We start from the raw sequence: 14,776 nt of genomic DNA, 5'->3' as shown, positions 1-14,776 counted from the left end.
CTACAAGTGCCTCAAATAGAATGTCCTAGATGAGTACTCTGTCTTCACCCCATACTTCCTTCTCTTCAGATTCCCTTTGTCAGGGCATTCTCATTGTCCTCTTGTACTCCTTGTCCACGAGTACAAGCCATGTGTCATCCTTACTACTCCATCTTCCCACTCCACATCCAAGTTGTTAGAAACTCTTGAATCTACCATGTCTCTGCCAGCACCATCTCTGTTGTCCCAGGCCAGGTATCCGTTACTTCCCTCTAGGCCTCTGCTGTAGCTTCTCTGCCTCCCTCCTACTTTTCCCTGACTCCCATGAGCCCTTTTATACGCTCAGCCCTGGCCACAGCACTCCCCTCTAGACCCATGGCTCCTACCACCTTCAAGATGATCCCAATCTCCTGAGCCTGGTTTTCAAGATCCTGGGTGCTCAGGCTGCCTCCTCTCCCTCCATCCCATTGCCTAGGTCCTGCTCTAGCAAAAGTCCCATTGCTTAGAATGCCACCCTTCACCAGACCTGCCAGGCTGGCTCTCACCTGTGGATGCTTTCTCTGTGGAGCACCCATACACCTAACTCTGTCCTAACACTCAGCACCCACTTGACTTATCTATACTCCAACCTGGTTAGGTTCTGTATGTTCTCACAGCCCTGTTGCTGCAACTCCACAGGGTTTTGTGATTATAGATTTGTATCTTTTCCCCTGACTTAACTCCAATATCCTGAGAAATACAGTCAATAATATCCTTTTCATCTGTCCTATGTCTGGTGTGATCTAGGGTCTCAATTGATTGAATGAATAGGACGAGTGAATTTTAGGTAATGTTGCAATCAGTATATTTAAATACAGTTTTACAACAGGCACCAAGATACAGAAGAGTAATTCTTTCTTGGAACTTTCCTATAAGTTTTGGTGTGACAGGGCAGAGTTCTTTCCATTTTATTGAAATGAAAACCAAATCTCATAAAGGTGATGAGCTCTTTAACTAGGATTTTGCAGAGACAGGCTTGGAGCCCAGTTCTTTGGTGTGTGGTCTGGGACTTTCTGTGTCTCCAGGAGGCTGTGATACCAGTGGGTGGTCACATGAGCATGTGCTTGGGTTTCCCTTCAACAGCAACATGGAAGCATATACTGGAAGACTGGGGCCAGCTTGGCACTGACGGCACTGTCACCAGACCTCCCATTGCATCAGCAGCTGAAGGTAACTGTGACCATGTCTGTGAGTCTGAGAAACTTCAACAGAGAGGGCAGAAGGGCCCCAACTCCTGTGGGCCTGGAAGTCTGGGGCTTTATGCATTGTTGAGAGTATAAGGAGTTGGCTTCAGCAGTAGTTCTGTGGGTGGTCTGTCCTGCCTCCCCAGGTGGAGTTTCCCCACTGTCTGGGCAGGGGGTCAGGTGTTAATGACCTGCATCACATAAGTCCCTTCCTCCCAAAATGACTTTGGCATCCTTTGCATGCCTCTGGAGAGTCTCCCCTTGGTGCATGCTGTGAAGTCAGGGGCTCTGCCTTCCCCCTTTTTCCTGAGTTCCAGAAGTCCCTGAAAAACCTGCACCTGACTAGAGCTGCAGCTCTTTTCTGGTAGTCTCTAGTGTTGTCTGCTGTGCTCAGGTGCCCTCCCTGGAAGAGCCTCTGCCTTTAGGCCTTCAGGGAGAGACCCCCCCCCGGGCCAGGCCAAAGGGTTGCCATTGATGGGTCTCCCAAAGGCACATCCTGGGAAGAAGTGCTATACCTGCTCTTTGAGTCTACCGTGGAGCTCAAGTCTGCACCTTTGTGCTTCCTTCCAGACTTGCTTCTCCATCAGCGACTGCCCAGTGTGGATGGACTCCAGCACCACAGCCCAGTGCCGCCAGCTGGAGGCTGCCATGGGTGGGGCCCAGTCTCTCAGCTGCCTCACAGGGTCCCGCGCCTATGAGGTAGGCAGCACCCACAATGGGCTGGGGAGTAGGGCAGATCTTTTCTCTAAAAATGGGTGTCTAGGAGGGTGGAGTGGGCACCGAATCTCTGTGGGAGTCATGTGAAGTGTTGCTGGTGCTACCCAAGGGAGCCAGAATGGGACATGGTGTCCCGGCCTCCTGATCCAGGTTATCCTGCTTCCCTGGGCACGTACCAGGCCAGGGCAGCCTCTTCCCATGAGTTCCCAGGTCAGGCTGGGATGTGAACCGAGCTAATCTACTCACATCAAGCTACTACTGTACATGGGTATGATCACGGCAACCTCAGTCTCATTCTCTGAAACTTGGACACAATAGCACTTCCATCGTTGGTATTGTTTATGGTTTTTTTTTTTTTTTGGTGGTAGATGGACTCAATATCTTTATTTTGTTTATTTATTTTTATGTGGTGCTGGGGATTAAACCCAGTGCCTCACTCACGCTAGGCAAATGCTCTACCACTGAGCTACAACCTGAGTGCACCACTGTAGGTATTTTTGTAGCTGAAAGTAGTCAGAGAATATAAGACCGGGCAGTGCCTGGCTGACTTCAGCCCCAGCCCCAGGGATCATGTGATTGGCCTCCATGGATCATGTGACCTCACTGGAATCGAGGTTTAGGGGATCAATCCATCTTAGGCCACCTGAAACAAGAGGAAGTTGGATGGAGAGAATATTTGCATAAAAGTGCCTCAGTTCATGAAGGCTTGTCCAGTCCCGACAAGTGAGAGGCCCTCCCAGAAGGCCCAGAAGTTACTTCTGTGTCCTTTGGGTACAGGGGGATTGTTTATTGCCAGAGTATTTGATTACCTAGAACATTTAAGGATCCAAAGGCTAAAATACACAGTGTGATTGTACAGCAGAAACTAAGCATTTCCAGATTAGGGGCCTTTTAAAAGTTTTTATTTTACCACCAAATATTCAGTGCATGCTGTGTTAAACTCTCTTTATGGAGTTATTTATTCTGTGTAGGATTTTGATTTCTAAGAATTTGCACTCTTTTTTCAGCGTTTTACAGGAAACCAGATTGCAAAGATATACCAGAAGAACCCTGAGGCCTACTCACGCACAGAGGTTGGTTCAATGTTCATGTTTGATTGAAAGTCACAGATACTCAGAAGGCTGAGGCAGGAGGGTGGCAAACTTGAGGCCAGCCTAGGCAACTTAGCAAGACTCTGTCTCAAAGTAAAAAATAAATAGGGCTGGGGATGTAGTTCAGTGGTGGAGTGCTTGCATAGCATGTGCAAGGCCCTGGGTTCATTCCCTAGTACTGTGGGGAAAAAAAAAAAAAAGATTACTGTGAGCTGAACACCTCCTATTGTCTAGTGACATTAGAGCTGTCTTAACTTTGCAGAGCATTCTCATGTGTTTGTGACAATGATGCTGTAAATAAAACTGCTATGCTTCTAGTCTCTTAAAAGTGTTTTTATTTTTTTATTTTTATTTTTTGAGTTTCTGGTATTGGTTATTCTGAAGATACCAAAACTATGTGTATATAAGAACATAAAGGCAAAAAAAAAATATTTGTACCTTTTCTACGTTAAGATATGTTTAGAAGTCAGATGTGGTAGCGATCTCAACTTAGGAGGATTGCCAGCCTCAACAACTTAGTGAGGCCCTGAGCAACTTAATAAGACCCTGTCAAAAGGGCTGGGATATGGCTCAGTGATAAAATGCCTCTAGGTCCAATCCCCAGTACCCAAAAAAGAAGATGCATTTAGATACACAAATATTTACCATTGTGTTACTATTGCCTCCAGTATTCAGTATGGTGACATGCTGTATAGATTTGTAGCCTAGAAGCAAGCAGTAGGCTCCACCATCTATCCTGGGTATGTAGTATGCTTGGTTTGTGTAAATATCCTGCATGGTGTTCGCACAATGATAAAATTGCCTAATGACGTATTTCTTAAACCATATCCCTGTTATTAAGCAGTGCATGACTGTATTCAACTTGCTTTTTTCCCTCATTGTCAGGCTGTTGCCAAAAACAATAGCCTTGTGAGAAAGAGAAATCAGGGGCTTTCATGACCAGCAGGAGTCCGGGGCAGGGGCAGGGAAGAAGTGGTGGGAATTTGGGTCTTTCTGAGACCACCTGAGAGGGAGATCTGGGTGTCTTGGGGCTCTCTGCCCATTCACTTTCCTGTATGGTTGATGCAGGATGGCATGGCTGCTGGGCACTTGATTGGCATGGGTCAGGGTCTTCTCTGTAGACAGGTGGGACTGGAGCTTTGTGTCTCCAGCTGTGGTCCTTCAACCTGGATCACAGGAACCCAGATTCTTCCTGGCAGCCCAGTTGCCAAAAGCCAGCACTTAATGCTACCCAAGAAGCAGCTCCACACCCTGGCTGTTGATTTTTTTCCTTGTAATAAGAAGATGACCATCTCACAATAAACTCAAAGTACCCTTTTAATCTTGGAAATTCACATGCAGTTTATTATTTAATGATTTGAAGGTCCAGATGACTCTGTTGCATTAGCCATGGGGGATTGCCTCTCCAAGCTCTGTGTGTGGAATAAAGGTGGCCTGATGGGGGGCAGGAGGTGGCAGCACTCTGTCCACTAGTCCTGGAGCCCACGATGCTCATGTGGATTCTCAGACCCTCAGGCTGACATTTTAAGTTCTGTCTGTGATTCCATCTGTCACATGATTTTAAGGTCTGGATTCTTAGGGACCCAGCTTTTATTTAAATATATCCCAAACCCCCAGGAGTGTCTTGGTTCATTCTGAGTCCTGTGGTCGCATCCCGTGGATTCTATATGGAAAATCAGCTTCTCCATGCCCAGATTTTTCACGGGCTTTTGGTTTGTTTTTTCATTGATCTTGACAGTTCCATGGCCTGTCAGAAATTGCAGACAGTGAGTGCTCTCCCCAGGAGTCAGTTCTTGGAATTCCAGCTGCTCTTATCTGGGATACTCAGTCTCCACTGTTTGCTTGGATTTTGCTCAAAGTTTCCACTTCCCTCCCCAATTTAAAACTCTCTTCCTGTTGTGTCAGTAGTATTCAGTAACTTAAGGTATGTGGAAGCGAGTAACCTTTGACCGTTTTCTTTTTCAGAGAATTTCTTTGGTCAGTAGCTTTGCTGCTTCCCTATTCCTTGGTTCTTACTCCCCCATTGACTACAGTGATGGTAAGCCTTTGGAGTGCTGACTGGGTGCTTGTTCCGAATGCATGTGGGCACATGGGTATGCAGGCAGTAAGAGCCCCATCCACCCTGGGTGGATGCTAATCTTGCAGGTCTCATCACTGGGCAAGAAGGGAGTGTATTAGTTTTCTTTGCTGTGTAACAAAGGACCCTGACACTTAGTAGCTGAAGACCGTAAGTGTTTATTTTTTCACATGGTGCCTGAGGGCCAGGAATGTGGAAGTGGCTTAGCTGGATGGTTCTGGCTCAGGATCTCTCTCAAGGTGTCAGGCAAACTGGCAGCCAGGGAGGTAGTCATTTGAAAGTTTAACTACAGGATTGAGCCTTCCAGGATCCTGCACAGGACTGTTGACAGGGGGCCATAGTTCCTCACAATGTGTCTCCTCTGTAGGACTATTAGTGACATTAGAGAGGAAGAGAAAGAAAAGAAGCAAGAGAGGAGGTCAAGCAGAAGCTGCATAGTCTTTTACTTGGAAATTTTGGAAGCAACCAGCCATTGCTTTTGCCTCATTCTGCTGTTCACACTGACCTATCCCAGTAGAATGAGGTGCCCCCTCAAAGCCAGCAAAAAGCAAGGTACCGAGCAACTCAGTGAGACCCTGTCTCTAAATAAAATACAAAATAGGGCTGGGGATGTGGATCAGTGGTTGAGTGCCCCTGAGTTCAATCCCCAGTACCAAAATAAAATTAAATTAAATTTAAAAAGTCCATGAACTTGGGAAATCCATGTGGGCAGATCCTTATCAGCTCTGAGGCTGCCTTTGAGGGGGCAACTTGAAACCCAAGAAATAGGGCTGAGGTTGTGGCTCAGTGGTAGAGTACTCGCCTAGCATGTTCGAGTCCCTGGGTTCAATCCTCAGCACCACATAAAATCAATCAATCAATAAAATATAGATGATATTGTGTCCAACCAAAAAATAAATATTAAAAAAAAAAAGAAACCCAAGTAATACGTGGAGCAACAGATTTGCAGGCTGCCTGTGGTGTTTGATCTGTGAGGACATTTGCAGAAAGGGATGCTCCATGTGCTCCAGGGATCCTGCTGTCCTCTGGTTCTCTGGTTCAAGAACAGTGTGGTATGTTGCAGACGTTCTATGAATTAAGAGGCCCAGGCACCAGCTGGCTGTGAGATAATTATCTACTTTTTGCCAATTTTCACCAAAGGTTCTTTTCTCACAGGTTTCTATTTTGTTGTTGTTGTTGTTGTTGTTGTTTGTTTGTTTGTGTGTCTGTTTCCTTCCTTTTTCAGGTTCTGGAATGAATCTGTTACAGATCCAAGACAAAGTCTGGTCCCAGACTTGCCTAGGTGCCTGTGCCCCTCATTTAGAGGAGAAGCTCGGCATACCAGTACCATCATGCTCAGTGGTGGTAGGTGCCCCCTTTCTAACCTCCGTTAAACTGCATTTTCTGCCATGATGATTCCCGTGTGTGTTCTTTTTCTTTAGCTCTACAGTGTTATCATTAATAGCAGACCACCAGCGATTCCTTCTCAGGTTCTTTTCTCACAAACTTGGAAGAATGAAATTCAGGACAAAGGAGAGGGGACAAGGGGACAGCTCTCGCTGAGTGAGAGAGATCCTAATAGAGGATTGCCACCAAAGTGTACCAGTCTAGGGTTTATATAACTGCTGGGTAGGGATGTTGCTCAGATGTTTATGCTAATCAGGTACCCAAAGAATGCCAAACCTATTGGTCCTTTTATGACAGTTAGGTATCTGGAAGGTGACTTCATGGGTCAGACCTGTGACATTCCGATGATTTGTTCCCTCTTAACCCTTGAGTTTGAAATTATCTGCAGTTTCCAGAGCTGTCCCACCTTCCCTTTTCCTACTTCTCTTGAGTCAAAGGATTTGGGGGTGATTATAAGGCTTGGAATGTTTTGACAGAGCCATCTATTTATATGAAGTAGTGCGCACTTTGCATTTACTTAGAGAAATCTTTTTGGGGCCTGTGGCTATAACTGTCTGCTTGTAGCTTACTATCTGACTAACCTACCTATCCATCAGGGCTCCTGAAAGAGCTGGCCGTTATAGGGAAGCACTGACATCTGTGCAGGCACACTCATTCATCATTTTACTCACAGGCGTGGACACATGGGGCTTTCAGTTTAGTCTAAGACAAGAATTTGATGTACTTCAAAGTAAAGTATCTGGATCAGCACCTTGCACATAGCAGGACTCAGGGGCATGTATAGATTGCTGGCTCATAGCAGGGGTGAGTTTCTGGGTGATTGCATACCTGAGGAAAAAAATGCAGACTGCTGGAATTCTAGGACTAGGGACTACTACTGAGGCTTGAAGCAAGCAGGCTTGGGGGAAATAGAAATGCCAGGGAACCCGGATGTGCATAGACTGCTTGGACTGAGTTCTAGATCTACCACGAACTGCTTCTGTTTAATCTGTGCCTTAGTTCGCTCATCTGGAACAATGGGAAGAATACTGTTTTTCTTGTGGAGCTACTGTGAAAATTAAATGAATTATGATATATTTAAAGTGCTCAAGATGGCGCTTGGTAACATGGATTAAAAAAAGACTTGATCATCAGTGTGGTACCACCCAGTTGAACATCCTGGTGGGCCCTGGTTGGCTGGCCCTGTTCTTGGCTGTCCTGAGGGGATAATGGAGTAGAAAAAGTCCTGGGTGGTGCCCTTGGGGTCCTGTGATGGGGTGCACATGCCACATGGCCAGAATAAGCAGGAAGAACTCCATGTGAGAGTGTTGGATGTGAAGTGGCCCTGAAGCCTGCAGAGAATCATGGAGCTTCAAGGGACAGGCCACCAGGAAGATGGAGTTTGGGGAAGTATTCTCCACTGGGACTTTCAGTCACAGAAGCACTCTCTTTTGGAGGATTCTCACTGACATGATGAAAATCACCTTGACCATTTTGGGGCAGAATGTCACAGCCAAACCCCTATAACACAAAGTGTGCCATGGAGGCCAGTGCACAGGACTGAAGGAAGAACCAGCTCGCCCCAGAGGAGCCAATGGCGCGAGACCCAGCTAGATAGGTCATGCACGTCAGAAGGACAAAGCAGCCTCATCCCCGGGGTTGGCATCCATCCCATGCATGGCTTTTAGTTTAAGGTGAAATTGAGAGCCACGTTTTGTCCAGGGAAACAGACTTTGTTTGCTCTGTACCAGGAATGAGTGACCCCAAGAAGGAGCCTGTAGAGGGATAAGCAGGGAGAACTGATTCTGAAAAGATACATTTTCATTTGTCACATATCACACAATGGGGGAAGCCATTGTGGCTTCATACAGGTGTCCCCTGCTGCCCCCTGCCTGATCTTGTAAGGGTCCGGCGGAGCGTCGGAAAAAGAGACCACACAAGAGACTGGCTCCATGCAATTGGCAAAAGGAGATTTATTGGGGATCCATTCCAGCGCGCTGGGGCTCCGTGCTCAGAGCAGCCCAGAGCCCAGAGCAGAGGTCAAGCAGAGCTTAAGTACACTTTCTGGAGAGGGCGGTGGGCTTTGCATACATCAGAACAAATCATGATGCGAGGGAAAATTGAACAACAACTCTGAGACGTGATTGGCACATTCATTGGCGGGAACAGGTCGGGGCGGGGGTGATTAGTCATTCCTAAGCGGGTTACACATTCAAACTGATTGGTTCGGGCCCTGTGACAAACTGCACAGGGCCCTAGGCTAAATGGCCAGTAGGGCGTTGTTTTAACTATCTCAGGAATTTCAGGTTCTGGGTGTAGTAGAGGAACTTAATAATATCTAATCTTTTACATTCAAGCTTTCCAGCTTAGAAACTTTACCCTTTCATTCTGTATCTCCTCACTTTCCATTCTGGGGCTTCTCTGATTGTTTTTGTGTTCTGGGAACTTGGAGGTACAAGATGTTAACACCCCACAGGACCCCTGTCATCGATGAGGTGAGGGAGCCTGTAGATGGGTAACTGCTCCTCCCTCTCTGTCCCCAGGAGGCCATTCCTCTGTCCATTTCCAGCTCTCGGAGGTTCCTCTGTGGCCTGAGCCTCAGTTGCCCAAAGTGATGATCCTTGGGCCAACTTGCCCTCCTTCCCTGTTTGTCTTTCCTACTCCCTGCCTCCTGAGATCACATCCCCAAACAAACCACCTGCATGCAACCCTGTCTCAGGCTCTGGTTTTGGAGGCAGTCTAAATAGAGATGTCAGATTTCCCAGGTTGTTCTGATGGGCATCTAAAATTTTCCTAGCTGGAGCAAAATTTTCTTCCCAGACACCAGGAAATCTTCATTTATTTTAAACTTTTGAAACTACAATATAGTCAAAGAATGGAGAACATGTTCTGTATTTTATAACTGCTTTCTCAAGCATATACGTCTGTTGAGGGTTATCCTATGCTCTTGTCCCACAGTGTCTTGTGGTTCCTGGATGGGTCCCCTCCCCCACCACTGCCATTTTTTTGGTTTATTTTCTTTAGAACATTGTTCTCTGCCCTAGCACATCTGATTATTGTTAATCCAGTGGCTGGGATCATAAGTAAGTGTGTAAGGTACTATCAACTTCCACGAGTTTTTTTTTTTTTTTCTTTTAAACTGGTGCTGTGTTGCTTTTTTTTGTATGCTGTATCCAAACTTTGGAGCTTACAAAGCAGGTACAAGTTGGGGATTGTTTTGTTCTAACTTCCCTGAATCTCAAAATCCAATAAATGTTCTTCTGCGGGTCCTGATGCTTGTGATTTCAAACCTGCATTGGGCTCCTCCAGCGATTTGTGAATAGGAAGGACATGCCTGGTTTGTGACAGGGAGTGATACACCCCCAGGCTTTGCAGAAGATTCCTTCAGCTCCAGCGACCCAGAGCCCCAGAACATTCTCATGGCCTGAGGTGTGGACAGCTGTGCTGAGTAGGCGGGATTTATCTCAACAGAGCATACATGCTTTTTCTCCTCAGGGAGCCATTTCTTCCTACTATGTCCAGCGCTATGGATTTCCTCCAGGATGCAAAGTAGTGGCCTTCACTGGTGATAATCCAGGTGAGTGCTTTGGAGGATTTCCCTCTCCAACTGGACCTATAGGGTCTGTGCTAGACTTCTGGGAATTCCAGTCCAGTCTCTTGGTAAAAGCCCTTCTGCGCTGTCCCTTTTGATTTTCAAAATCTGCCTCCTTGTCCCTGCCCCAGCTGGGTCCTGACTACCCTCAAGAACTGCTTTGCCAGTCCGTCTACTCCCTCCAGGTGAGGGGTGACGAAAGAAGGTCATTGTGCCCACCTCACCCCCGGCCTCTTTTCATTCCAAGCTAATGCCTCAGCTCCCCCTTCCCCTCCTGTAGGACCAGGTTTTGAGTCTCTGCCGGGTCATTTGATCTATAAATGACTCATTTCTCACTTGGATACTTTGTCTTCTTCCATGGCCTCTCTGCTTTTCCTCAAAGGGGCTTCTGAGGTTCCTGGATAAAGGACCCTGACCACTGGCCCTCAGCCCCACCCTAGGTAAAGCAGCCCCTTCCTGAAGTACCACCAAATACCAAATTAGGGTTAAGATTGTGATGCCTCTCCTTCCAGTTTCTTCCTATGCTCGTAAATAAGCATTGGTGTGTTTTTTTGTTTGTTTGGGGTTTTTTTTGTTTTTTTCTCATCAACCTGGGCAACCTCATTTTCCTGGTGGTCCAAGGTTCAGCTGTCCCAGAATTTATTTCATTGATCCCCTGTGGATGGAGGTTGGTGTTCTTCCAGTGCTTAGGCCGTGCAGACAGCCTGAGATGCACCATCTGCCCTGTCCCTTTGTCACTACAGGGTCAATTCTCAGAGGTGGTATTCCTGGGTCCAAGGCTTCTGGCAGCCACTGCCGACTGCATCTCGCTGGCAGAGCTTGAGTGTGCCTGTTCTTCCCCCCCACTTCTTGTTCAGTTGTTTGTCCCTTCACTGAGCATTTAGTGAGCACCTGCTTATAGACCAGGTCTTCTTTTCGTACTGGGGTACACCAGCAAACATGCAGATAAGGATTGCTATTGTGGTCCTCCCATCTAAGGTGGGGACAATCTGCACAACCTTGGTCCCTTCCTGCCCACACTCTGCCTTGCTTTCATCTTTCTCTGCCATGTGTATTCTTTGTGTCTCGTCCTGGCCCCTTTGGTTCTCAGCACTCCTTAGAGTGCCTGACAGTGGTGTGGAGTTTGAACCCCTTTAGGGAAGAGACTTCCTAGCCCAGATCAGAGTTCATGACCACAGAGACTCTACCCTTTGACCCCTGCAACCTTCTCTTGGGCCTCTGAGCCATCAGCTTGCCCTGCTCCTGTGTCGGACTGGGAGATAGATAGGGGTCTGTGCTGTTGTTTGGGGGGCACTGTGGTTTGCTTCGTGGTTCCTGTGTGGCCTCCAGCTAACCAGAGGCTCCCCTCCCATTCTCAGCATCACTGGCAGGCATGAGGCTGGAGGAAGGTGACATTGCGGTAAGGTGACTTCTCATATCCACAGGCTCTTTCTGCCCTGGGGACCAGGGTGCTGGGTCTTAGCATCTTTACTCTCTATTAGAGGGTCTTCTGTTCCCTAAAGGGTATGGGGGGACCTACATCTCCTTCCTTAGAAGGTCATCACTCTTTACTGAGTAGACAAAACTGTAACCAGTCTAGAGGGCAAAGTGGCCAAGGGTCAGACATGAGGGCTGGGAGCTCCCCAGGTGGAGAGGAGGACGTAACTCATGCCTTCCTGCATCTAGCAGAGAAGTCATTTGGGAAAAGTCACCACCTACACCATTATTTTGATGCAGTTATGGTAAGTTCTAGAAAGTTAGTAAGGGAGGTCCACAAGAGCCTGGATCCGGGGAGCTGACATTTGACTCGACTGGTGTGAGAGGGTCAGACGAGGTGTCTGAGGAAGGAGCATTTCATCTCAATTGAGGCCTGCAATACGAGGAGCGAAGCGATGCAGTCAAGATGGGAGAAGTGCAAAGTACATCTCTGGCAGAAAAGAAGCATTTGCAAGCAAAGCCCCAAGCCCCTCACCTCTGCCCTTCTTGCCCCAGGTCAGTCTGGGCACCAGCGACACCCTATTTCTCTGGCTCCAGGAGCCCACACCTGCCCTAGAAGGCCACATCTTCTGCAACCCAGTTGACCCTCAGCACTACATGGCACTCTTGTGGTAAGCCTGGGTGTGGGTGGTGACCATTCCCTGGGGTGGGGCCAAGGAGGGATGGGCAGATCTGGCACATCTTGGGCACCTCAAGTCATTCCACTAAGCAGGCTCAGATGGGCAACTGAGACCCCCGGGACCTATCTGCTCTTGCCAACATCTGAGTTGGGTGGGGAAGAGCCTAAGACCTGGGGGTCCTCCAAACCTAAGTTCAAATTCTGACCCTACCACTTATAAATCCTGTGTGGTGCTGGGCAAACCCCATGGCACATCTCAGCCATACCTTCCTCATAAAATGGAGAGAATAAGATTGTTGACTTGATAGTGTTGTGGTGTGCCTAGCTCATGGTAGACCCTCAACAAATAGTGAGAGGGACATACTGCTTCCTGCCTGTTCTCACAGAAGGCCTGGGCTCTGTGCTCTGACCGTAAGCCTTTTGGAAACCTTAGGAAGCTAAGCCCCAAGATCTATGGAGGATTTGTAGGTTAGTCAGCCTATCAGCCCCACCCTGTTGTGTAGATACCCCAGCTCCCTGACTCTGCCTGGGCTCTTTTGTGGCAGCCTCCTGTGTAAACAGCCTGAGATAAGTGATTCCAGCTCCTCTTAGGGATGTGCCCGGGTCCTGGAACTTGGATCAGAGCCTCAGACATTGGAGGTTCTGGTTCCCTGCTGTGCACTGCTTGTAGGCTGTGGTCCAGCCTCACCCGCAGGCTCTCTGCCTGAGACTTTTCCAAAACCCATGGGTCCAGTGCTCAGAGTTGTGTACACTTCTGCAGCTTTAAAAATGGCTCCCTCATGAGAGAGAAGATCCGCAATGAATGTGCTTCCTGTTCCTGGAGTGAGTTCTCTAAGGCACTGCAGTCCACAGAGATGGGGAACGGCGGAAACCTGGGTAGGCTGTTTAGTGATGCCTGGGCCTACGAACGGGCCGTAGCTGTTTGCTGGAGGGGCAGGGTCTGGAGCCCCAGGAGTTGGGGGAGAGGAGGCCCATGGAGAAGTCCAGGGGAGTCCTGTTTGTCTGTACTTCTACTCCGTAGACCTTACAAGCTGATGTGTTATCCCATGTTCTAGTGAGAGTCCTGAGACAGCTGTTGGCCACTGCCCAGTGTATTGGGTGGAGGTCAGGCCATAGCTGCCTCTTCTGACCTCCTTGAAGTCCCTGGTGACAGCATCAGAATTGGCATCCATAATATCTCCCCTACCCTGGTGCTTCCCCATACACAGCTTTCTGCGTGGACACAAGGTTCTGTTAGGAAAGGTGCCCAGCACCTGGGCAGGCCTCTGAGCAGGGAGAGGATGTGCCTCCCTTGGTGAAACCTGTGTTGGTATTTCAGGAGGGTTGGTTAAGCCATTTCTTTAAATGGGCTGCCAGGAGGGAGTAGGAAGTCACTTCCAGGAAAACCTATCTTGGGCCTTTCTGGGTCTCCTTTTGTTCTAATGGAAAGAAGGAACTGAAAATATTCCCAAGGCTCATCTGTGGACATGGATATGGGTCATTTCACCTTTGCCCTTTTCTAAGACTGTTGAGAAGCTAATCTTTGTTTTTGATGCCTGATCAGCTGATCTCTTCCTGGTTTTGTTTCAGGTTTTTATTTTGATGTAATGGAGATCACCCCTGAAATTATTGGGCGTCATAGGTTTAATGCAGAAAACCATGAGGTAGGTATGTTATTAGCTGCATTGATTCCAGTTCTGAGTGTTAAATTTAACAGTTGCCTGTCAACTTGTGCTACTTTTAGGGACTTCATTTCCTCCCATCCACTGGGGAAACAGACATTTTGCATGTGCAGCCCGCCTTCTAGAGGCTGGGGAGGTAGCAGGGTCTAAGACAGACACCACCCTTTCCCCCAAGGAGGGGCGTGGGAAACCTGAGTGCTCTCTGAGCTAACACTTGCTCCCTTGCCTCCACTGAGTGTCACAGAGCTTGTTTCTTTGTTGAGCCTTACCCTACACCTACCAATGGCTCATAGATTTTAAGGACAGAAATTGCTTCCTTGTAGAAAAAAGCCTATGGGATGGGAGATACTACCATTTATTGAGCACTATTTGGTTCCAGGCACTGTGTTCATGGTTTTCTGCATCTTTCATTTACTTCTTAAAGCAATCCCAGGAGGTAGGCATGATTATTCCTCTTTACAGATGGAGAAATTGAGGCTTAGGCTTAACCTGCCCAAAGTCACAAAGTGACAGTGAATGCAGGAGGCACAGACCCAGTTCTCTCTGCCTCAGAAGCCACTGTTCTCTTTCTCCTTCACCACATGGCCTCTCCCAGGAGAGATTTAGTCGGTGGGTTTGGATTGACTTTTCTGTTACCCAATAGTCATTATCCCAATTTTGGGTTGGACCTGAGAGTTGCTGTGATCCCGTTGAATGTGGATGAACCTCTTTTAGACACTATTTAATCATTGTAACAGGTTGGAGTTGGAATAGATGGCTGACAAAGGCCTAATATATTTGGTTTAAATGGAAAGCTTTCGAATTAATGAACTCTCTACCACTGTAACAAAATACCTGAGAAAAACAATTTAAAGAAGGGAAAATTTATTATGGCTCACTGTTTCAGAGGTTTTGGCCCATGGTTACTTGGCATGGTTGACTGTGGGCCTGTGGTGAGGCAGAACATTCTGGCAGGGAAGGCATGATATAATAAAGC

The 14,776-nt window shown here is 47.6% G+C and overlaps 1 protein-coding gene across 7 annotated transcripts in view; it reads left to right on the top strand.

The window, feature by feature from the left end:
• Xylb (xylulokinase) overlaps nucleotides 1-14,776 on the top strand; it is a 46,330-nt gene that overhangs the window by 7,432 nt on the left and 24,122 nt on the right. For all 7 annotated transcript variants that reach the window (XR_005735857.2, XR_005735856.2, XR_002484891.3 and 4 more), the window contains 10 exons: nucleotides 1,102-1,188; nucleotides 1,773-1,901; nucleotides 2,927-2,992; nucleotides 4,976-5,048; nucleotides 6,313-6,431; nucleotides 9,948-10,029; nucleotides 11,403-11,443; nucleotides 12,016-12,131; nucleotides 12,900-13,015; nucleotides 13,709-13,782. Coding sequence is in view for 4 of the 7 variants with exons in the window: in XM_040290025.2 (XP_040145959.2) it covers nucleotides 1,102-1,188; nucleotides 1,773-1,901; nucleotides 2,927-2,992; nucleotides 4,976-5,048; nucleotides 6,313-6,431; nucleotides 9,948-10,029; nucleotides 11,403-11,443; nucleotides 12,016-12,131; nucleotides 12,900-13,015; nucleotides 13,709-13,782 (903 nt within the window). In the remaining 3 variants the exon portion in view is untranslated. The remainder of the gene's footprint in view (nucleotides 1-1,101; nucleotides 1,189-1,772; nucleotides 1,902-2,926; nucleotides 2,993-4,975; nucleotides 5,049-6,312; nucleotides 6,432-9,947; nucleotides 10,030-11,402; nucleotides 11,444-12,015; nucleotides 12,132-12,899; nucleotides 13,016-13,708; nucleotides 13,783-14,776) is intronic.

The sequence above is a fragment of the Ictidomys tridecemlineatus genome, chromosome 2 (assembly GCF_052094955.1).
Source record: "Ictidomys tridecemlineatus isolate mIctTri1 chromosome 2, mIctTri1.hap1, whole genome shotgun sequence".
In the NCBI taxonomy this organism is placed as follows: domain Eukaryota; kingdom Metazoa; phylum Chordata; class Mammalia; order Rodentia; family Sciuridae; genus Ictidomys; species Ictidomys tridecemlineatus.
The sequence above is the reverse complement of the archived record's forward strand: the minus strand, read 5'-3'. Positions and strand labels throughout refer to the sequence as shown.